Source organism: Aquarana catesbeiana, linkage group LG08 (genome assembly GCF_042186555.1).
Source record: "Aquarana catesbeiana isolate 2022-GZ linkage group LG08, ASM4218655v1, whole genome shotgun sequence".
NCBI lineage: Eukaryota > Metazoa > Chordata > Amphibia > Anura > Ranidae > Aquarana > Aquarana catesbeiana.
In genome coordinates, this window is record NC_133331.1 from 75,513,997 (window position 1) to 75,537,569 (window position 23,573).

General features: G+C 43.9%; 1 protein-coding gene across 4 annotated transcripts in view; it reads left to right on the forward strand.

Moving 5' to 3' along the window:
• The window catches only part of LOC141105851 (ovostatin-like), a 164,186-nt gene that overhangs the window by 104,456 nt on the left and 36,157 nt on the right, over positions 1-23,573 (forward strand). For all 4 annotated transcript variants that reach the window (XR_012235664.1, XM_073595994.1, XM_073595995.1 and 1 more), the window contains exons 20-26: positions 598-721; positions 2,931-3,049; positions 3,421-3,472; positions 7,369-7,452; positions 9,437-9,613; positions 10,646-10,727; positions 15,481-15,640. Coding sequence is in view for 3 of the 4 variants with exons in the window: in XM_073595994.1 (XP_073452095.1) it covers positions 598-721; positions 2,931-3,049; positions 3,421-3,472; positions 7,369-7,452; positions 9,437-9,613; positions 10,646-10,727; positions 15,481-15,640 (798 nt within the window). In the remaining variant the exon portion in view is untranslated. The remainder of the gene's footprint in view (positions 1-597; positions 722-2,930; positions 3,050-3,420; positions 3,473-7,368; positions 7,453-9,436; positions 9,614-10,645; positions 10,728-15,480; positions 15,641-23,573) is intronic.

Genomic DNA, 23,573 nt, shown 5'->3' on the forward strand with positions numbered 1-23,573 from the left:
CATCTTGGGTCAGGCAGAGTCTATTTAAGACCCTGGTTCTCAGGCTTGGCTCGCATGTGGGTAGTGTAGGGAAGGTCACCCAGCTGATAGGGACAGTGGCAGGGAGAGATTCCTGATGAGTAGGGAAAGGATAGGAACACACCATCCTTCCCTGAAACTTCCCCATTTGGGTACGACCAGCCAAGCCATATTTCACCCCTCCAGATAGACACTGTTGGCACATTTGAGACCTGCTCCACTACACACTGCTATTTATATAGTGTGAGAGTTCCCAGTCAAGTGCCTTCCCACTGGGTTGGTTGTGATTTGCTGGATTCAACATTAATAGAAGTTGTTCTCTGCAACTGGACTCTTGAGTGCTTACTGCTGTGGCTCTACGTTGTACCTCCCCACACAGTCAGACCTAGTGTAAAAAGTTTAGTAATCCAGTCGAGATAATGATTTTCATGCCCTCATTAGCATGCAGCTACAGAATTGCCATCTGAGAAGATTGGTATTTTTCAAATTCTGAGCATATTACCTCCTAGACACAAGGGCTGTCTTGGTGCTTCTGCAATCAGAATGTTCTATTGACTTCTCTGTATTGTGCTTCTCTAGGTACGTGTCGATTTACAGTCTTCAGGTGACTATGCAGCGGAACCGGTTCACAAGGAATCAGTGAAATGCGTATGTTCACAGAAAAGAGTCTCCTACTCCTGGAAGATAAATGCTACATCCATAGGTAATAGAATAATGAATCATTTTATTAAAATTTGAATAAGTACAACATAGTATAGTATGAAGTTTATCTAGATTTACTGAAACATTTGATATTATACAACATAAAACTTTAATCCATAAAATTAGGTCTGTTGGAGTTGTTCAATCTGTATGTACATGGATAGGAAGTTGGTTACATGAAGACAGATACATTCTCTAAATAGTCTAATGTTGTAAATGCCACTTCCTCCCAGTCTGGACACAGATATCAGATATTCCAACTGCTCCCAAGCATAAAACAAGACAAGACTTGCTTAGATGCTAACATGGACTGTTTTTATTAGACCCAGAATACAAGACTTTATATACCGTTAGAGGAGGTTCCCCCCTCCTGCTCATAATACTCTAACAATACAACTGTAACCTAATTAACATGAGCTAGTTTACTAAATAATTTATCCAGACTAGGTGACTCAGAGACATGACCTTTGGGTTTAAGACTTTACGTCTCCTAGCTCATTGACTATTCAATACACATTACCATAAACATCAACACAGGGTTAATTAGAACAAACAACAATGTGTGTAATAGAAGCTGTGGTAAGCCAGACTAGACTAATTTACATTAAACACATTATAGCAGACATCAGACAGGTGAGTGGAGTTGATATTAGCATCTCCTCACAGTTTGAGTCCCAACAGTATGACTCAGTCACTATTGCTAATATGGCAAATACAGGGTCCCCAGAGTCTGTGTTTTCCTGGGGGACAAGGACCCGAAGCCAAAGTAACAACACCTCAAGGGTAACCCAAATGCCAGGGCCCATAATCTGTAGGCAAGAGGCTCACATTCAGTCCCCTCCAAAAGCCTCTGTCCCGGGTGAGTCTGTCAGTGTGTCTCAGGGTTCTGTATTGTGCCAATGCTGTTCAATTTGTTGATATAGAGCAGTGGTCTCCAAACTGCGGCCTGTGGGCTAGATGTGACCTTTGCTAGCCTTTATCTGGACCTTGAGGCACTATTCCTCCCACTGATAAAAGGCACTATTTCTCCAACTGACACCAACATTGGTGCATAATTCATGCCAGTAGGGCACTATTCCTCTACCCAGTCATTCTGCTTACATGCAGAATGACTGTGGGTAGAAGTAGACCATGTATGCTTGGTTGGTTGTTGCTTAATGGTCTAAATCATTTTTTATTTACCAGGGATTCAAAGAACCTTATGGTTTCTCTAGGAATTCCTTGATAGTAGTGGGATTAACCTTGCACCTTATTCAGTTGAGTCAGTGGTGTGGGACAAATTACATCAATATATGTACATGGATAGGAAACCAGTTACATGAAGAAAGGGATATGACTCCTTCTCTAAATGGTCTAATGCTGTAAGTGGTGTGCCCCAGGGTTGTGGTTCAGTTTGTTGATATAGAGCAGTGGTCTCCAAACTGCAGCTCGCCTTTGGAGCACCATTCTTCCCACTGATAAAAAGCACTATTTCTCCAACTGACACCAACAATGGGGCATAATTCCTGCCATTGACACCACTGATGGGGCACAATTACTCCCCCTAGCACCAATGATGTGGCACTGTTCTCCGTGTGTTGACTACAGAAAAAAACTTTCAGATGCCTTTTTCTCAGGAAGCAGAATATACAGGGCTATGGGAATTATTATTAAGGTATATAAACATATGTTATACTAACATATGTGATTAACAAGTAATGAGAAGCTTTCAAACATACCCTACAGCCTAAAAGTTGGAAGGAGTAAGGTAGTAAGCAGGTCTTGCAAAAGCAGTTGACCTATGGGTACAATTATCATGATGAGAAGTTTTGCCGTCATGGATCATGAGCTGTTTTAACCATATGTACTGTACAGACTAGCAGTGATTTTTCCATAAAAAAATTCACAGAAGTTTCAGCATGTGAGAAGTTCAGTGTCAGAATTGCTGGGGAGGAAAGAGTAGGCCAGGTATATTTTGGACTCCTAAACCAAAAAACAAAGGCCTATGATAAAAAAAGATGGATAGCATACTTCCAACTTCCCAGCTCATAAAATGTGAAATCTGGAAGTACTGCATTTCCTTGATAAATGGGCCTAAATATGTAAACCTTGCTGTAGTTTTTGCACCAGTTCCTCACTCAAATCTGCCTTTTGGTCACTGCAGCCCATGACTAATGTCCATGCCAAGGTATTCTGTGAAAATGGTGTTAACATGTACTTCAATTGTACAGGTGTTGCTAATGTCTCTGTGACGGCTCAAACAATTCACATTGGCGCATCATGTGAGGGACCTGCTGATCCTAGCGAATCAAACCGCAAGGACACCATAGTGCGGAGTTTCACTGTGGAGGTGAGTGGACAAAAACAAAAAATAAAATGCTAAAATTTACAACCTGGAAAAGAAGTAATATATATTGTAGCATGTCTATATGTGCTCTTCTGTATATTTATTTGCCATTCTTTTTGCTCTCTTGGTTGGTGTGTGTCTCTTCCCACATTTGCTCTGTCATATCTTGTGCTCTCCTATTTTTGTGAACAACTTTTATGGACTGCCAACATTTAATACTTGAATACCTATGCTAATGCATGGAGCTACATACTATTTAATATTAAATGTTGCCTAACTCTACAATCATGATGTCTATGCATTAAACTGGTTATAGTTTGATAGGACAGTCTAAATACTACTTTTTTTTTTTTTTTTTTTTTTTTCTATTTAAGCCTGAAGGTATCAAACAAGAAGTCACCAAAACCGACTTTGTCTGTGTCAAAGGTAAGAGAATATCTGGTTGCCTCCTAGGACTGTGTTACTGGTCCATTTAATGACACATTTCACCATTTGCAAAAAAATAAATAAAAAATCGACTCACGTTCATTTAAAAAAAAGTGCATTTCGCAACCTTTTGCATTTGAACCTGCCAAGCATTGCAACTATGATTAGAGGATTGTAGCAATGCTTGGGCTTCTGCAAACTCTCTTCAGCTGCAGCTCCTGTACCAAGTTGCGGCCCTTCAGTTACAAAGCTTGAGGAAGTATTAGTGGATAATGACACTGCACTTCTGTTCCATTTAATCTATCGGTCCCTCTGCTGTGGTGGCAGATGGGGGCTTGTAGTCGCTCCATTCATAGATCTCTGGAGTCAAAGTAAAAAAGACATGTACAGGTTTAGTAAAAATCTTTACTAATGATTCAGTAAAGGAGCCATTTGGAGGGGGGGGGCTGGAGACTATATTATACTTACCTGCTCTGTGCAATGATTCTGCACAGAGCAGCCTCCATCTTCCTCTTATGGGGTCTCCTACTAGCGCTCCTGGCTTTTCCACCTTTTTTGAGTACCCCCCTAGTAAGCCACTTGCTAAGGATGGGGTACTCACGTGGGCTTGCTCCTAAGCCCCGCTGCCAGTGTCCATTGGCAGACCCCCCCTGCCTCCCTTCATCATAGAATTTGATTGACAGCAGCAGGAGCCAATAGCTCCCTTTTTTAAATCGTAGGATTTGATTGACAGCAACAGAAGCCAACAGCTCCCTCTAAATCTGCTTGCATAGCAATTTTCAAAATCAAACCATATATAACAATAATATAACAAAACAAACAATGCATCAGTCCATAAAGTGTCTTTCATAAAAAACAGGCTTATGTTCCCATATCCAAATAACTGCTTCCTTAATTAGTGTTCACCACTATGTACTCCAATCATCCACATGCATTCGTGATAATCCCCTCTTCCGATGTGCCTTCACCTGGGGGATAAGACCAACCAATGGTCTATATGTGCTTTTGTCCCTCTGGGGATCTGTTTTATGGTGTTTCACTCCTTTGTCGGCAACCTTGAGATTAGAATCCTCCTTCTCTTACACTTATCTCCATACACCCAAATCATAAAGCGAGAAAGCTGGCCGACAAATTGGCCCCTCCCCTATTATCCCCTTGAGGAAGCCACGTGACCATGTGGCGTGACACGTATAGGAGGGGCCAATCTGTCATGCTAAAGCGCACATTATGAGCACACAGTGGAAATACTGTCTGTCTTGTACACGCACTGTAAGGACTGAATGCTTTTTATAGTTTGGTGCACTCTATACACCAGGAATTTTTTTGTCTATACTTAGTGTTTAATAAACCGGTTGTTTTTAAAAGATAAAGCACTATGTCCAGCTTTCTCTCTTTATGATTTGGGTGTATGGAGATAAGTGTAAGAGAAGGAGGATTCTAATCTCAAGAGTGCCAGCAAGGGAGCGAAACAACCTAAAACAGATCCCCAGAGAGGAACAAAAGTGCATATAGACCATTGGTTGGTCTTATCCCCAAGGTGAGGGCACATTGGAAGAGGGGATTATCACTAATGTATGTGGATGATTGGAGCACATTATGGTGAACCCTAATTAAGGAAGCAGTTGTGAACATAAGGCCTGTTGTTTATAAAAGATTGAGCATATGCAAGCATATTCATACCAAAGGACACTTCTCGAGATGTTCGACCTCATTAGGGGAAAAAATTCTCCAGCGTCATTACAGGGGTGCATGTAGGGGTGACACCCTGCTCTCTTAGTCTGTATACAGTATATCTTAAAAAAATGTCAAAATTCACAACACTGATGCAATGTTTTGTTAATATTATATATGGTTTGATATGATATGCTGATTTTGAAAATTGCTATGCAAGCAGATTTAAAGGGATACTAACACATTAGCATTTGGGAGCGCAGCACCACTTTTGAATACAATTTTGCACATGGAAACACGTTTAAAGCGTGTATCAATGTATAGGTGTGAGCGATCCGCTTAGTAAGTTTTGTAGTCTTATAGCACAACATAGCAGCATGCAAGTACACCCATTTGTAATAGCCAATAGCTCCCGCTGCTCTCAATCTGCACTATGATGGAGAGAGCACAGATAGCCACTGTTCTCGTGCATAGCTCTGGCTCGATCAGGTTCATGTAAGTGTAAGGGAGGGTCTTTGGGGGGGGATCTTGGTCACAAAAGGCTTTTACCTTAATGCAAGGAATTAATTGATGTAGAAAGAAACCTTAAGGTTTTAGAACCACTATAAATACTTATAATGGGGTGTGTATCACTTGGAGCTAATAGACTCCAAAGAGACATGGAAGCTTTAAGTATCTGACTGTTCACATCATAAAACATTGTTGCACACCAACTTGGACAGTTTGGTTTTTTTTGCTCATAATTTTCATATGAAACTCCTAAAGCTATGGGTATAGAATACACTGTCTTATATAGGATTTCCACTCCGCAACTGCTGTCAAATTGTTACTTGGAGAGTTCAGTACTAGTTCTAATATAGTCATGATGGGGGGGAGTGGTGTTGCCCCCCCAAATGCATTAGAGGTTTTTATGACTTAATTATTATTATTTTTTTAACAACAATTAAAATCTTGAACTTTTATCTGGTTTTGGTCTGGTGCTCCTTTCCATATTTCTATGGTTTGAGGTAAGTCTTGCTGTGTGGGAACTGCCTTACCAGATCTGTTGAGCATGTATGAAGTTTTCTTTCATCTGACTACACCTGCAAGTCTAAAAGTTCCCAGCACCTCTTTGAGTATGTTATTATGGATATATTTCAACTGTAACCATTTACAGCAGTATCAAAATCTACTGTAAATATAGGATGGTATGAACGGCTTAAAATGAATCTGTGCTTTATCTTTGCAAGGTTCACATTAAAGATCTCATACCCCCCAACCACCCTCATTTAAAGACTTGGTGTACAGTATAATTTCTAATTAAACTTGAGCACATGGGGTGAAAAAGTAGAGATCCATTTTAACTAGATTAAGAACTAACGTGTAGAACTTGCATTGTCCTGAAGCCTGAGAAAACCCATGATGAGAGGACCACCCAGTTTCAAGCATGAACTAGAGCAGTGGTCACCAACCTTTCGGACCTTGCATACCACTAAACTCAAAATTTTGAATCCCATGGACCACTAACATAATTTTATATGTTAGGGACCTTAGATTGTAAGCTCCTCGAGGGTAGGGACTGATGTGAATGTACAATGTATATGTAAAGCGCTGCGTAAATTGATGGCGCTATATAAGTACCATAAATAAATGATAAATGCCTTATACACACAATTCTCTGCCTCTCTGCCCCCTCTCCCTGGATCACATTGCTGACTTATACACACAATACTCTGGCTCTCTGCCCCACCCACACTCTGCATCACTTTGTGCCTTACACAGACTCCTCATTGGCTCTCACCTCCTTATCCAGCCATGTGCTTGAGCTCCATGCTCCCTCCCACAGTCTGTGATCAGTACTGGCTTCGGGAGTCCCCTCATTCTTCACCTTCTGCTCTCTGCACTACTCCCGGTGCCGCCCTCTGAGTTCACAGCAGCTGGAACTATAGAGGAGGCATTGGGTATCAATGCATGCTGACAGTATTGACTATCAGAGAACACTGAAAACAACATTGGGCAGTATTCATCCGCCACAATTTTGATTTGCGGCAGAACCACTAGGGACCAACAAAATTTTCTCGTGGACCATCAGTTGGCAACCACTGGACCAGAGGGCTGACTAGTAAATAAATGATTTGGTCTTTTGCATTCAGTCTTCAGAATGGAGTTTTCGCTCTGTGCTCTCAATATGAACTGACTGTCCTGAAGAACTGTGGCGGTTTTATATTTTTTGTTCTTTATCGCAGGTTCAAACTCCATCGTAAATGTTAACATCAACCCCTCCAGAAGCATTGTGCCTGGGTCTATGTTTGCGAAAGTTCAAGTAATTGGTAAGTTGAAAGATAAAGAGATTCACGCTCAGGCCTAAATGTGCTCTCCAGGATATATAATAAGCGGCTAACACAATACTCTGATACAAAGTATATAAAATTTACAAACCAAAAAGTGTAGTGCTATACCTTATGTTACAATAAATATTTCAACATAATACGATAAATAGTGCTAATAAATAAATAGAAGTGCGCACATCACCTCAGTCAAAATAGATGGGAGCTTACCAGAAATGTTTTTGTATTAAATTCCTGAATTTTCTTTTCTAAAGCGTAAAAAAGCAATTGTCTAAGCTGCCACAGAGGGAATGTTAATGTAATCAAATGTTTCTTGCAACCATCCTACAGTGAATGCACTGCCGAAAAATGTCTTGAGTAAATCCTATGCCTAAAGACAAAACTCTTGTTTTTGGGTGCTGTAGAAACTCCTACAGCAGTCTGTGTTTCTGCTGGGGGAGATTAATCCCTTGTCCTGGTCACCACTATCACTAAGACAGAAGGAGAGGGGAAAATACAAAACTAGTTCTCGCCAGAACAAAAGTGAAAGGTAAGCCTATATGGCAGTGATGGCGAACATTGGCTCCCCAGATGTTTTGGAACTTCATTTCCCATGATGCTCAACTACACTGCAGAGTGCATGAGCATCATGGGAAATGTAGTTCCAAAACATCTGGGGTGCCAAGGTTTGCCATCACTGCTATATGGTAATACCTGTTCGGGTGGCATCTAAGCGGGAAATTCAATAACTTCAAACTTGACAGGTTTTATTCTCTTAAAATAAGTTTGGGTTCTGATATTTTCTTTGCAGGAAAAGTTTTCAAAAATACATATGCAGTGCAGTGTGTTTTATTTATTTTTTCTCCTGCAATAGGTTGGGCACTAGCCATCCTTAGGCTGGCCATATACTGTTTAAATTGGGTCCATATCCTGCTGAATGTGGCTGTAATTTAAGCTATGGGATTCCGTCAGTAAACACCTAAGGTCGTCTAAACTTGATTTATCAATCAACTTTTATGAAAGAAGCTGATCTGAAAATTTTCAACCAACGACATCTGCATCCAATCACAATGAAATATCTGAATGCCAAAAGCTGATTCTCCTCTATCTACACTGCTTGGCATATATGAGGAAATCAATGAGTTAAATGGGAGAAATTTGAAGTGTGTATGGCCAGCTTAAGCAGGGAACTAACGCAGACCAAAAATTAGGCTCTCTGATTGGGTAGGCTATCAAAACCCCTTAAAACTCCTAATATAGAATCTCAAGCACATTTTGCTGAAGCAAGCTCAATCATAAGAACACTCACTCTGGGCTTAGCGGGACACTGCTGTTGAGGTATAGTTACACTGAGTACAGCCTGCTGTGAACTATGGAATTCACACATAAAATACAAAAGGAGTGTATTAAAAATACTACATCCCTGCATATACAAATATGTGTGCTAACTGGTATTGAAATCGTATACTGAAAAAAACTGAACCCAACCAATTCATCAGTTAATCTTTTTGGTGCTGCACTTCTTTCTGGAGTTCCCTCAACAAGTAGACACTATTTTTTCTGTTTTCTAAAAGTAGTCTATTGTCCTTGTATTCTCTAGACCTTTTTAAACAGACTACCTTGAAATCCAACACCACTCCCAACCAGACTTGGACTACCTTGAGATCCAGCACTACTCATGATCAGACCTAGACTACCTTGCGATCCAGCACCACTCCCAACCAGACCTTTCTGTCATACCTATATGGTCGGAAAGCTGCAGTCTCAGTTGAAGTCTGTCTTTAGGATTGTGCAAAGTACTATAATAAACACAAACTGAATTTCTTGTGTATATTAGTCATGTGTATCTTTGACAGGGCAGGAAACTGAAACCCTGAACAAGTTTTTTTTTTTTTTTGTTCCCTTTTGTGAAATTTCATGTTTTTTTCAGTTTTGCCCTAAGTTTATTTGGTAAGGTACTTTGAATTTTGGTCTTTTTTGTTTGCAGGGGACATGTTGGGCCGAGCTTTGACAAATCCTGGGGACTTAATTGTTGAGCCCACAGGATGCGGAGAGCAAACTCTTGCTACACTAATGCCAATAGTGCGTGCAATGGAGTTTTTGAATTTAACCGGTCGTCTTACTGAGGAAATTCGACAACGTGCAGTACAATATATGGCTAATGGTAATTTTGATCTTTTTTTTTTTATTCCCACAAGCATTATATATAGAAGCACTCCTGTTAAGCTGTAACTATTTTTATTTATTAACAGTAAATGGTAATTGAAAATGCTATTTGTTTTTTTTTTTTTTTTTTGTTTTTTTCTTTACAACTTTTCTGTATTCGTTCAAGGGTATTCAACTGTTCTGCCAAAAAATCATTTGTAGGACAAGTTGGCCAAAGAAGGGGATTGCATGCTATTTCCTGAAAGTCATGGTTTCCATATCATATGGGAGTCAAATTTTATCTTCTGCAGATTGAATTGGCTCTGTATTATAGGTGGGATCTGTTCATGTCTGCCTTTCACAGCTGACCATTGGAGCATAAAGTAATGATCTGCATGGGTCCACCTACAAATCCTGGCTTTTGGATTAATGTTTAATTACATTTCTTCAAACTAACAATGGAAACCATTAACAAATGGGAAACTTGTGTTTTTAAGGGAAAACATAACCGAAAGCAAAATTTAAATTTTGTAACTAGTTCTGAAAACCCTTTTAAAGCCTAACTTATTTATTTTTGGGGCCCCGTTGGACAGATTTTTCATCACTTTTGCTTACACAGAAAGTGAGAGGAAGTCTCCACAGCAGGGGCTATAAAACCGGATGGGGTGGGAAGTGGTTGAAAGCTTTGGCTGAAATTGGGCTTTATCTACTTTAAGCAACACTGCCTTACCAGCTGATTGAAATGACCATGATTACCAACTTGGAGCAGATACTGTATATTTGGGGAAACAGCCTCATTGGCTGTAAGCAACAGCTTAGTCAGAGAGTTGTCAATCCATGTACACCCCCCCCCCCCCCCCAGTGTATGCCCCTATATTTAATGTGTATGGATCCATATCACTGTAAGCCAAATGTAAATTTGGAGCTTTCCCACTACTATGGCTTTGATGCGATAATTGTACTACAAGACCATGTTTTTTTGCAAGATGCTCTAGTTATTCTAATATTGACATATACCCTAAATTCTAATCTCCATAATGGTTATTCCTAGGATACGTAAAACAAGTGCGTTTCAGAAATTCTGATGGAAGCTTCAGCGCCTTTGGTCCAGGGAGGTCTAAGCCAAGTGGATGGTAAGCTTCAAAAAGAATAGACAGCAGCACTAACATTTAAAATTTTGTACTGACAATGTTACAAGCCAAGACTTGTGCTTTTTTGTATTTTCAGCTTTAGGAAGATTTTTGTGAATTCAGTAACACAAGCAGGTGCGACCTGTGGCTGACCAATTCCATTTATTCTGGGTCAGCCAATGTCTGCTCAGTCCCCATATTCCTCTACAATGTATGTCCTTGTAGCATTTTACTAGAAAAGATATTTACCACAACTAGCTGACTATACTGATTGTGGACCACATCCCTGATACATAGAGTAAAAGCAGGTTCCTCAAATTGGGACTTTAAACGGACCAAAAACAGTATTTGTATAAAAATATACAAATTTATTAGACACAAATACCAATCAACAACAACAAAGTGGAGATGAGAACAAACGCATATGTTGAGAGCAGAAATGGAAACAGCTGAAAAAGCCCCAAACTGTCAGACAGACAGAGCGTCCAACGCGTTTCGAAAAAAACAAAATGCAGATCTTCAGGGACAGAGAGCTTGCAAATTCCAAATCTGTAGCTTAAATCCCAAGTGTTAGTACTCCACCCAGACAAAGAGAAATCATAGCTCAATGATGAAAAGAGAGATTTGTCCGTCAAAGCCATGCACAGGCATCAGACCAGGAAGTTGGCGACAACCAGTGATCCACATAGGACAGAATAGTCCCACTAAGGAAAGGCCGGAAGCCTAGATATTTGACTGTGGTTGTCATGAGGGCCACGTGCCTGATGTGAGACTGAAGTAGTGGGAAGGCCTCCCTTGCACCTCAGGTCCTTAAAGCCTCTGGAGATGGAGACAGAGTCTTAGTGGACAATGAGTGGCAGGGGTGCAGAGCACCGTGCAAGCCTTAGTCCGAGATTCGAGCCGAGGTAAAGTCCAGTTGGGCAACGAAGCATAAAAGGGTTAATCCAAAGAAGAATGGTTGCGTTCCAATCTGGCAGCTGAGTACAAAAGGGGCAAAGAAGTAGAATTGTTAAGGTACAAATCTGAGGTCAATGGCAAGCAGCAATCAAGAGTAGTCAAATAGGTTTCCAGGTCACAACAGGTTAAGACAGATCACACACTTGCACAGGAACAAGGGGGGACTGAAGATAATCCAGCAATTTGGCAGTGTCTGGGCTGGGCCTGTATAGGGAAGTTTTGAGGTCACTGCTTGTGTGCCTCCTGGGGATTTTCCCGCCTTTTCCCATCAGGTTGAAGTCACTTCCTGTGCATGTCCTGGGCATTTTCCTGCCCTTTTCCATCAAGTCTTCTGCGCAAGTGCAAGTTGGTGCCCTGAGGGGTCTTTTGCGCATGCTCAGTTGGTACGTATTAACTCTTGCGGCAACGCGCCATTGGTGCATGTGTAGTAAGCCCTGGACTCTTACAGTGGTATATATTCAGCGTCTAGAGGGGATATCAAGTATTTATCCCCCAAAGCAGGTCAGGTCAGTATAGAGTGCAATCTGTGTCTTGGATATGGACATCCAAACCATTGCAGGCCATGAACTAGTGCAAGGATGTACCAAACAGCTGGAGAAGCCATATTGATCTTTTATCTAGGATGGAACAGCGTGGCTGTTTTCAAAGAAATTGAGCGTGCCGATTTTTAACAAAAAAAAGTCAACTTCACACTCTCAATCACGAAAAGAATGTTTTATAAAGTAAATGCTGTAAACTACTTTAGTAGTGAGAAATTAACATCCTGCACTCTCACCCCTCAGATGAGCCCCAATTCCTGCAGCTCCACACCTCAGATGAGCCCCAATTCACGCACCTTCACACCTCAGATTACCGCTGCAAATCTGTTTCACCACTGCAACCCCCTACACATCTGCCCCACCACTGTACTACCCTGCTCATCTGCTCCACCACTGTAACCCCCCTGCTCATCTGCCCCACCACTGTAACACCCTTTCTCCTCTGCCCCACCAATGTACCTCCATGCACATCTGCTCCACCATTGAACCATCTTCTCATCTGTTTCAACACTGAACTTATCTGCTCATCTGCCCCAGCCCCACCTCTGTAACCCCCTTTCTTATCTGCCCCACGACTGTAACTCTTGCACATCTGTCCCACCCCTGTTCCCCCTGCTCTTCTGCCTCCCCACTGTAACCCCCTGCTCATGTGTTCCCCTAATGTACCTCCTTTCTCCTCTGCACATCTCCCCCACCTCTGTACCCCATGCTCCTCTGCCCCACCGCTGTAACCCCCTGCTCATCTGTCCCACCAATGTACCTCCTTTCTCCTCTGCCCCAACACTGAACCCCCCTTCTCATCTGGCCCAACCCTACTCCCTCTGCTCATCTGTCCCACTACTGTAACCCCCTGCTCATCTGCCCCATCACTGTACCCCCCTGCTTTTCTGTCCCGCCGCTGAACCCCCTTCTCATCCCTCCCACCACTGTACCCCCTGCACATCTGCCCCACTACTGTACCCCCTTGCTCTTCTGTCCCACCACTGTAACCCCCCCTGCTCATCTGCCCCATCAATGTACCCCTTTTCTCATCTGCCCCACCACTCTACCTCCCTGCACATCTGCTCCCCCACTGTATCCCCATGCTCTTCTGTCTCACTACTGAATCCCCTTCTCATCTGTCCTAACACTAAACCCATGTGCTCATCTACCGCACCACTGTAAGCCGATTTCTCATCTGCCCCACCAATGTAGCTCCTGCACATCTGTCTCACCTCTGTACCCCCTTGATCTCCTGCCCCACCACTGTAACCCCCTTGATCTCCTGCCCCACCACTGTAACCCCCTGCTCTCCTGCCCCACCACTGTAACCCCCTGCTCATCTGTCCCACCAATACACCTCCTTTCACATCTGTCCTACTGCTCTACCCCCTGCTTTTCTGCCCCAACACTGAACCCCCTTGCTCTTCTGTCCCACCGCTGTACCCTCCTGCTCTTCTCTTCCACCTCTGAACCCCTCCTTTCAATTTCCCTAATGCTGTACCGTCCTGCTCATCTGCTCCACCGCTGTACCCTCTTCTCATCTATGCTATGCGTAATATGCAGACTGGTAAAAGGAAGCAGAGATGAGACTCATCTACCTGCCCTGGCATACTCCTCCTGCTGATCCACCTCTCGCATCCAGCCCATGTGCTTGTATGTGATATATGTGATGTATGCCATGTATGTGATGTCACATACAAGCAAATGGAATGGATGCGCAATAATGAGCTCAGGTCAGTGATTGGCTTTAGCAGTGGCCAAGACAGTCCTCCTGAAAACAGGGACATGTTTCCCATCTTTTACAATGTGTTGGGGCACAGTGCCTCCCCCTCAGTGCAGGTGCAGCGTGGAAAATTCTGAAATTGGAATGCATTAGTGTCTCACTGACACTTCCCTGCCCTGCTGATGGGGAGGGAGTTGAGTGCCGGTAAAGGAGGCTTTGCATGCCACTTGCGACACCAGTGCCGGGGGTTGCCTACCCCTGCTCCATACAGTAATATTCTGTTCTAAAGGTGAAAGGGAGATCCCTAGAGGCCAAACGAGAACCCCACAGGCTTCTCACGTACAGTAATGGAGAGAAGTAGTAGATGAAAAACCCTGTTTCCTACTTGATACCTCCTTACATGTGCACTGTGGCTGAAACCCATCTATAACCTACCCTCTGTACAGCAACTATACACATGGAGACTGATTGGTACAGGAGGAAGGATCTAATATCACTGTAAGCCATGTTCAAAACCAGGGCCACTTATGGCCTTCACAAAATAGGAGCAAAATATAATAAATTATTTAAATGAACCTGGGTAATGCTTTCATTGGGTCATCTTATGCCGCGTACACACGAGCGGACTTTCCGGCATACTTGGTCTGGCGTACCGGAGTCCATCGGACAATACGATCGTGTGTGGGCTCCAGCGGACTTTTTTTCTCAAAAGTTTGACGGACTTAGATTTGAAACATGCTTCAAATCTGTCCGACGGACTCGAGTCCGCTCGTCTGTATGCTAGTCCGACGGACAAAAACCGACGCTAGGGCAGCTATTGGCTACTGGCTATGAACTTCCTTGTTTTAGTCCGGTCGTACGTCATCACGTACAAATCCGTCAGGCTTTGGTTGATCGTGTGTAGGCAAGTCCGTTCATTTGGAAAGTCCATTGTAAAGTCCGTCAAAGTCTGCCGGACAAAGTCTGCCGTAAAGTCCGATCGTGTGTACGCGGCATGAGGCTCCAGCAAGTACTCTGGATGCCTGGAGCTCACAAAGCACCAATGTGGTTTTGAGCTGCTATCTTTTTTTATTTTATTTTTATTTTAAAGTTCAACTATGCCCTAAATTTAATAGAGACAGGCCAAACCATGTTTAAAATGAAAACCTGCCTTGCTTAAAGTTTAATTTATTGCTGATTAATATTTAAAGACTCTGTCACTTTGGCTGTTTTAGACAAAGTGACCATGTCTCTAAAGCAACATCTCCCCCTACCTGCCTACCGCCGCAGTAGTAGGATCCTATAGGTTGCTCTAATCCTGAAGGACACAGAGCACCTTTTTAGATCCATGAAGAATGAAGACCTCAGTGACCCCTGTGACAAGACTTTGTTCTTTGCTTAAGGAAGGTAGTTTAAAAAAACTATTTAAAAAAGGGGTGGTGGGAGAAAAACGAAGGAAGGGGGAGATGCAATAAAATGGGGAAGGGGAAGAAAATAAAAAATTGGGATGGAGGGCTGTCGTTTAACAGCGGAAGGGGTGAAAATGGCCTGAGCATGACTTTCTTTTGATTTGTAGGTTGACTGTGTTGGTTTTGAAAACCTTGTGGGATATAAGACCATATACCTTTGTTGATGACAACATCTTCAAGCAAGGTCTTCTCTTTTTGGAAGGTTTGCAGGACTTAAATACTGGAAGATTCAAGCCAGTGGGGACCTTATTTAACAGTGGACTGAAGGTAGGAGCACTGTGTATTTTTTATCTTTTTCAGCCAGAGTCAAATAGGAAACCTAGTGGTGAATACTTAAGCCTAGTGCATATGGACCGAATGTCGGGCGACATTGGCCGTTCAATAAAACACAGCCAACACTTGGCCCGTGTATGACAGCCTGTCCGAGAGAAACCAGGCCATTAGGAAAACTATGCTGAAAAACAAGCGCCCGACCGGGTCCCAATCAGTGCTCTCAGCTAATGGCTGAGAGCACTGACCAGAGTGTTCTGGCAAGGGGGTCAGTGTTAGAACACTATAGCTTAGTGGGGGAGATCGCTGTACTAAAATCAGATTGTGTAAGTACAGTGGTTCCCACCGGAGCCATCAGTTTTTTCGTTCAACCTGCTGCGTTGACCAAAAACAAAATAATGGTGTGTACTAGGCTTTACTGGCGGACAGAGATAGCTAAGCTAGATGGCCATCAGCTCTACATGATAAAGGAGGAGGTGTAACTGATGTCATTGTATGCAATCTGATCTGATTACCACTCACTTTCTGTACCAGAAACACAGCAGGGAAAAAAAATCTCCAAAAGCAAGGTGATTTCTTCTCTAAGAATGCCATCGGAATAGGTTTACCCATTTAAAAATTTCCCCTCACCTCTCATTACTGTGACCTGTCAGGATACAGTGGTCAACAGGACAAATAAAGGGGTATTCAAGGTGGGCTCAACACTAAAATACTACTTTCCACTATCCAAAACTGAAAAAAATTGATTTTACAAATGCTTAACACACAAGTCTTAAACAAAATCTAGAAGTGGGTGTGTGTAAAATCCTGTATTGCACCATCCCCTTAAAGACTTATAATAAAAATGTAATTGGTATTTGCTTGACGCTGCTGTCTAGGTTTAGGGATGAGCTTTCTGTTTGGGTTGAACACAAGTTCGACTCGAACATTGGCTGTTCGCCGTTCGCCAAACTGAACGTTATGGGCCGTTTGCACCAAATTCAAGCGCTGATGATTGGCCAGAGCATGCACCATGACCTTCGTGCTTTGGCCAATCACAGAACCCTCAGCTAAGAGAGCCATAATTGGTCAAAGGCAGGGAGCCTTTCGCCAATCATGGCTCAGGGGGACTAAGTCCACGCTCACACTATATAAGGCTGACTGCACGTCGGCTTCGTGTAGTGTGTCGTTGCCGGCGTGGATGGAGAGAGTGTCATTTAGATCAGGCAGGCAGATTATTCAGGTAGCTTCAGTGTCTTTCATATATAAAATATTTTCTCTATCCACTGCATACAGTTTAGCTAGATCTCACTGCAGTCTGTTCCTGGTGTACTGTTTCTAATATGCTTCAGGCAGGCAGGTGATTCAGTGATCTGCAGTGCATAAAATATATATACAATCTCCTACATATATATATATATATATATATATATATATATATATATATATATATATATATATCTATCCACTGCATTCTAGTCTAGCCAAGCCTATATCTGACTGCAGGCCGTTCCTGGTGTACTTTTTCTAGTAAACTTCAGGCGGTGTTTTGCTAATAAAATTTTACAGCATGTCTGGAAGGCCACCAAGGAGAGGCAGATGCTCACAGGCCACTAAAAGAGAGCAAGCAGGCTCTGTGTCTACAGCCAACTGTGCTAGTCATGGACATGGTGCATCCTCAGCACATGGCTATGGGGCACGCTTGTCCTTTTTTTCGGCAGCTGGCCGTGTTGATCCACAACATGCAGAAGAGTTGGTAGAGTGGATAACTAAGCCGTCCTCATCCTCCTCATCCTCTGTCACCCAGGCTCAGAGCAGTTTGCCTGCCAATGCAGCTGCCAAAGTGGCCTATTCCACTGGCTTAATGTCATCAGTCACTCCTTCCCTAGCCCCACCATCATGTACGGAGGAGTCCCCCAAACTGTTCGACCACAGTGTCGGGTACATGCTGCAGGAGGTTGCGCAGCGTTTTGAAGGCTCCGATGATGGTACCCAGGTTGAGGAAGGCAGTAACGTGAGCCCAGAGAGGGGGTGCCCAAGAAGGACAAAAAACTGGCAGTTATGTTCCCCCAGCTGCCGCATACTGCCAGGTTTGCTCCAGTGACGAGGAGGGAGGGGATGATGAGGTCACTGACTCTACGTGGGTGCCTGATAGAAGAGAGGAGGAGGAGGCACATCTCCAGTGAGGCAGGATGCCCTCCAGGGGCCAGCTTAAGGGCAACCACCCGACTGCATCACACCGCAGAGCTCCGCATGTGCAGGGCGCTGCTGACTCCCTGCGTATTTTAAAAAGTTCTTTGGTGTGGGCCTTTTTTGCTATGTGTGCAGCAGATCGCACCGTTGCTGTTTGCAACATATGTCTGAAGCGTATCAAGTGTGGCCAAAACAGCAGCCGCTTGGGCACCACATGCTTGACCAGACCTATGATGACCTCCCATGCAGTCCGTTGGCAACAGTACTTAAAAGACCCACACCAAAGAACAAGGCCGACCTCTCCTTGCTCCTCTTCAGCTGGGATCTCCAACCTCACTATACCTTCAGTCCTCTCAGAAACCTGCACTGAGAGGAATGAAGGTATAGAATCAGGTGTGCCAAGTACTTGCGGGCAATCTGCTATCGCTACACCAACATCCGACTGTAGCAGGCAAATTTCCCTACCCCAGTTGCTAAACCGTCAAAAGAAATTCGGTCCCAGCCATCCACATGCTCAGCGGCTGAATGCTAGCTTGGCTAAATTGCTAGAACTCCAACTGCTGCCTTTTCAGCTGGTAGACTCTGCCCCCTTTCATGAATTTGTGGAATGTGCAGTACCTCAATGGCAGGTTCCTAAAGGCCATTTCTTTTCACGGAAGGCCATTCCAGCTCTCTACCGGCATGTAAAAGGCAATGTCTTGGCCTCGTTGGACAGGGCGGCCAGTGGTAAGGTGCATATTATCGCTGACTCATGGTCCAGCAGGCATGGACAGGGACGTTACCTTTCTTTCACGGCGCACTGGGTAAGTCTGCTGGCAGCTGGGAAGGATGCAGGACAGGGTGCAGTATTGTTGGAGCTTGTTCCGCCACCACGCCTCCAAAATGCTAGTAGTGGTGATTCTGCCTCGCCTCTCTCCTCCACCCCCTCCTCTTCTTCCTCTATGGCCTCTTCTGTAGATTTGTCCTCTGAACCAGCGGTGCTCCGTAAGCGTTCAAGGGGCTACGCAAGCAGTCAGGCAAAAAGATGCCATGTGGTGCTCGAGTTGATCTGCTTAGGGGACAGGAGCCACACTGGGGCAGAGATTCTGTCAGCTCTGCAGGGGCAGACTCAGAGGTGGTTGACGCCACGCCAGCTTCAGGCAGGAATGGTGGTTTGCGACAATGGCACCAACCTCCTCTCCGCCCTCTGACAGGGATACTTGACCCATGTTCCCTGTTTGGCTCACGTCCTTAATTTGGTGGTGCAGCGGTTCTTGCGCAGGTACCCTGGCTTACAGGATCTCCTGAGGCAGGCCAGGAAAGTCTGTGGGCATTTCCGCCAGTCATATAATGCCAGTGCTCGGCTGGCTGACCTTCAAAAGGAATGCAACCTGCCCAAGAACTGCCTCATTTGTGACATGCCCACCAGGTGGAACTCAACGTTGGCAGTGCTGCAGCGGCTGCACATGCAGCAGAGGGCCATCAATGAGTACATGTGTAAGTATAGCACCAGGACAGGGGAGCTTGGCTTTTTTTCGCCACGCCAGTGGCTACTGATCAAGGATGCATGCACTGTCCTATCACCATTTGAGGAGGCCACGAGGATGGTGAGCAGTGACAGTGCATGCATCAGTGATACTGTCCCTCTTGTCTTCCTGTTGGAGCACACGCTTCGTGGAATAATGGACAGGGCACTTGCGGCAGAACAGCGGAAGGAAGAGGGAGGACTTCCTTACCTCTAAAGGCCCCCTTTATCCAGATAGTATTCCTGTGGGCCCGACAATCACACAGGAGGAGGAGGATGAGGATTGTGCCAGCATGGAGGTGGAGCCTAGCACTCGCCATCAGCAGCAGTCTTCGAGGGATCGTTTTCAGTCCCCAGAAACTCATGGACTTGTACATGGCTGGGAGGAGGTGGCTGTGGATCATGTTATCCTTAGTGACCCAGAGGACTCTGGATCGAATGCCTCAGCAAACCTTCACTGCATGGCCTCCCTGATCCTGCAAAGCCTGTGAAAGGACCCTTGGATTCGTGGCAACCCTTCTTGATCCAGGTTACAAGGGTAAGGTTGCGGAACTTATCCAGCCTTCGCAGATGGAGCAGAGGATGAAACATCTTCCGGATGCCTTGCAGAAAGGTTTGTGCAATGCGTTTCCAGAGCCTGGGAGGTTACAATTTCCTGGTCCTCCTGGACAACATGTTGCTGAGGCTTTGGTCAGTCACAGAAGAAGCGGTGGAGAAGGTGGCCGTCTGACCGATGCGTTCAGACAATTCTTTAGTCCGCAGCCCTAAGGTCTGATCGGTTCCAGCAACCATTGCCAGCGTCTGATTTACATGCTGCAGGAATACCTAGGGGCAAGATCAGACTTGGAGACCTTTCCCACCGAAAATCCACTGGGTTACTGGGTCTTGAGGATGGATCACTGGCCAGAGCTTGCACAATATGCAAATGAGCTACTGGCCTGTCCCGCATCCAGCGTTCTTTCTGAACACACATTTAGTGCTGCTGGAGGCTTTGTAAGCGATCAGTGTGCCTTTCCACAGACTCAATTGATCAGCTCACCTTCATAAAAATGAATCAGTCTTGGATCACCAGCTACCAAGCACCTGATGCTGATGTAAACGATTAATTTTTCTATGAATGTGAGATCCCTTGAAGACTGCGTATGCTGAGTGACTATCCTGTTATGCTGAGTGACTATCCTATTCCTCCTCAATGTTCATGTTGATAGCTTCTAAGAACATGTTTGTTTCAGGACACCACCACCAGTGCCTAAGGCCCAATTTTTCTGCTCCTGTTTAACAGGGGCGTGTAATTCCAATTTTTGCTGTAATATTTCGCAGCAGGGCTCGTTCTTGCGCTCAACTAGAGTATCTGTGAGGGGTTACAGTGTTGTGGCACCACCACCACTGCCTAAGACCCAATTTCTCTGCCCCTGTTTAACAGGGGCGTGTAATTACAATTTTTGATCTAATATTTAACAGCAGGGCCCGTTCCTGCTCCCCAACAAGAGTATCTGTGAGGGGTTACAGTGTTGTGCCACCACCGCCTAAGGTCCAATTTTTATGCCCCTGTTTACAATTCTTGATATAATATTTTGCAGCAGGGCCCGTTACAGCGACCACCAAGAGTAACTGTGAAGGCTTACAGTGTTCTGGTACCACCAACACCTAAGGCCCAATTTTTCGCAGAGTGTATAGGGCAGGCCGTATACTATATACAGGCGGTCCTCTATTTTCAAAGATCGAAATTACAAACGACTCCTACTTACAAACGGAGGGAGACAAGAGGAAGTGAGAGGAAATCTACCCCTAGGAAGGGAAATTCTCTCCTGTAAGGGTTAATATGGGAAAAAGGTGTCTCCACTGATGCTTTATCACCAATCCTTGTTTCTACAACAACCCAACATTTTCAAAATCCAATTCTCATTGGGACAGAAAGTTACATAGTTACAAAGTAGGTGAGGTTGAAAAAAGACACAAGTCCATCAAGTCCAACCTATGTGTGTGATTATGTGTCAGTATTACATTGTATATCCCTGTATGTTGCGGTCATTCAGGTGATTATCTAATAGTTTCTTGAAGCTATCAATGCTCCCCGCTGAGACCACCGCCTGTGGAAGGGAATTCCACATCCTTGCCGCTCTTACAGTAAAGAACCCTCTATGTAGTTTAAGGTTAAATCTCTTTTCTTCTAATTGTAATGAGTGGCCACGAGTCTTATTAAACTCTCTTCTGCGAAAAAGTTTTATCCCTATTGTGGGGTCACCAGTACAGTATTTGTAAACTGAAATCATATCCCCTCTCAAGCGTCTCTTCTCCAGAGAGAATAAGTTCAGTGCTCGCAACCTTTCCTCATAACTAAGATCCTTTATTAGCTTTGTTGCCCTTCTTTGTACTCGCTCCATTTTCAGTACATCCTTCCTGAGGACTGGTGCCTAGAACTGGACAGCATACTCCAGGTGCGGCCGGACCAGAGCCTTGTAGAGTGGGAGAATTATCGTTTTATCCCTGGAGTTGATCCCCTTTTAATGCATGCCAATATTCTGTTTGCTTTGTTAGCAGCAGCTTGGCATTGCATGCCATTGCTGAGCCTATCATCTACTAGGACCCCCAGGTCCTTTTCCATCCTAGAACCCCCCAGAGGTTCTCCCCTAGTCTATAGATTGCATTCATATTTTTGCCACCCAAATGCATTATTTTACATTTTTCTACATTGAACCTCATTTGCCATGTAGTCGCCCACTCCATTAATTTGTTCAGGTCTTTTTGCAAGGTTTCCACATCCTGCGGAGAAGTTATTGCCCTGCTTAGCTTAGTATCGTCTGCAAATACAGAGATTGAACTGTTTATCCCATCCTCCAGGTCGTTTATGAACAAATTAAATAGGATCAGCACAGAACCCTGGGGAACCCCACTACCCACCCCTGACCATTCTGAGTACTCCCCATTTATCACCACCCTCTGAACTCGCCCTTGTAGCCAGTTTTCAATCCATGTACTCACCCTATGGTCCATGCTAACGGACCTTATTTTGTACAGTAAACGTTTATGGGGAACTGTCAAATGCTTTTGCAAAATCCAGATACACCACGTCTACGGGCCTTCCTTTATCTAGATGGCAACTCACCTCCTCATAGAAGGTTAATAGATTGGTTTGGCAAGAACGATTCTTCATGAATCCATGCTGATTACTGCTAATGATACCGTTCTTATTACTAAAATCTTGTATATAGTCCCTTATCATCCCCTCCAAGAGTTTACATACTATTGATGTTAGGCTAACTGGTCTGTAATTCCCAGGGATGTATTTTGGGCCCTTTTTAAATATTGGTGCTACATTGGCTTTTCTCCAATCAGCTGGTACCATTCCAGTCAGTAGACTATCTGTAAAAATTAGGAACAACGGTCTGGCAATCACTTGACTGAGTTCCCTAAGTACCCTCGGATGCAAGCCATCTGGTCCCGGTGATTTATTAACGTTAAGTTTCTGAAGTCTAATTTTAATTCTGTCCTTTGTTAACCATGGAGGTGCTTCCTGTGTTGTGTCATGAGGATAAACACTGCAGTTTTGGTTACTGAAGCCCCTCGATTCACTCGTGCAGACTGAGGAGAAGAATAAATTCAATACCTTCGCAATCTCCCCATCCTTTGTAACCAGATGTCCTTCCTCATTCTTTATGGGGCCAATATGGTCCGTCCTCCCTTTTTTACTGTTTACAAACTAAAGTGAGGTGAAATCTTCTGAACAGGGGCACAGACGGCAAAACAAATGTTACAGGGGTGATGATAACCGTTCCCTATGTTATCCAAAAAGCTTTTAAATAGATTTTTTGGCTGGAGCTACACTTAGAAAATGTACCTGTTCCAAATTACAAACAGATTCAACTTAAGAACAAACCTACAGTCCCTATCTTGTTTGTAACCCAGGGACTGCCTGTATACTGCTGCTGTTCAGAGTATATAGGGCCTGGGGGCCCCATGCCTTTTTTTTTTTTTTTAATTTGGGTGCGGGGTTCACCTTAATATCTATACCAGACCCAAAGGGCCCATTAATGGGCTGGGGGGGAACATTACATTACAGCCGCAGGCAGTTTTAAATGACTTGTTTTCCTTTAGATATTTAATTTTGTTCAGGGATTGTTGTAAACACAGGAAACATGCGCCACTTTACAGGCATACTATAGACACCCCCCAGGTACGATATTTAAAGGAATATTTCACTTTTATTTTTTCACTTTAAACATTATTAAAATCGCTGCTCTCGGAAAAAAAATG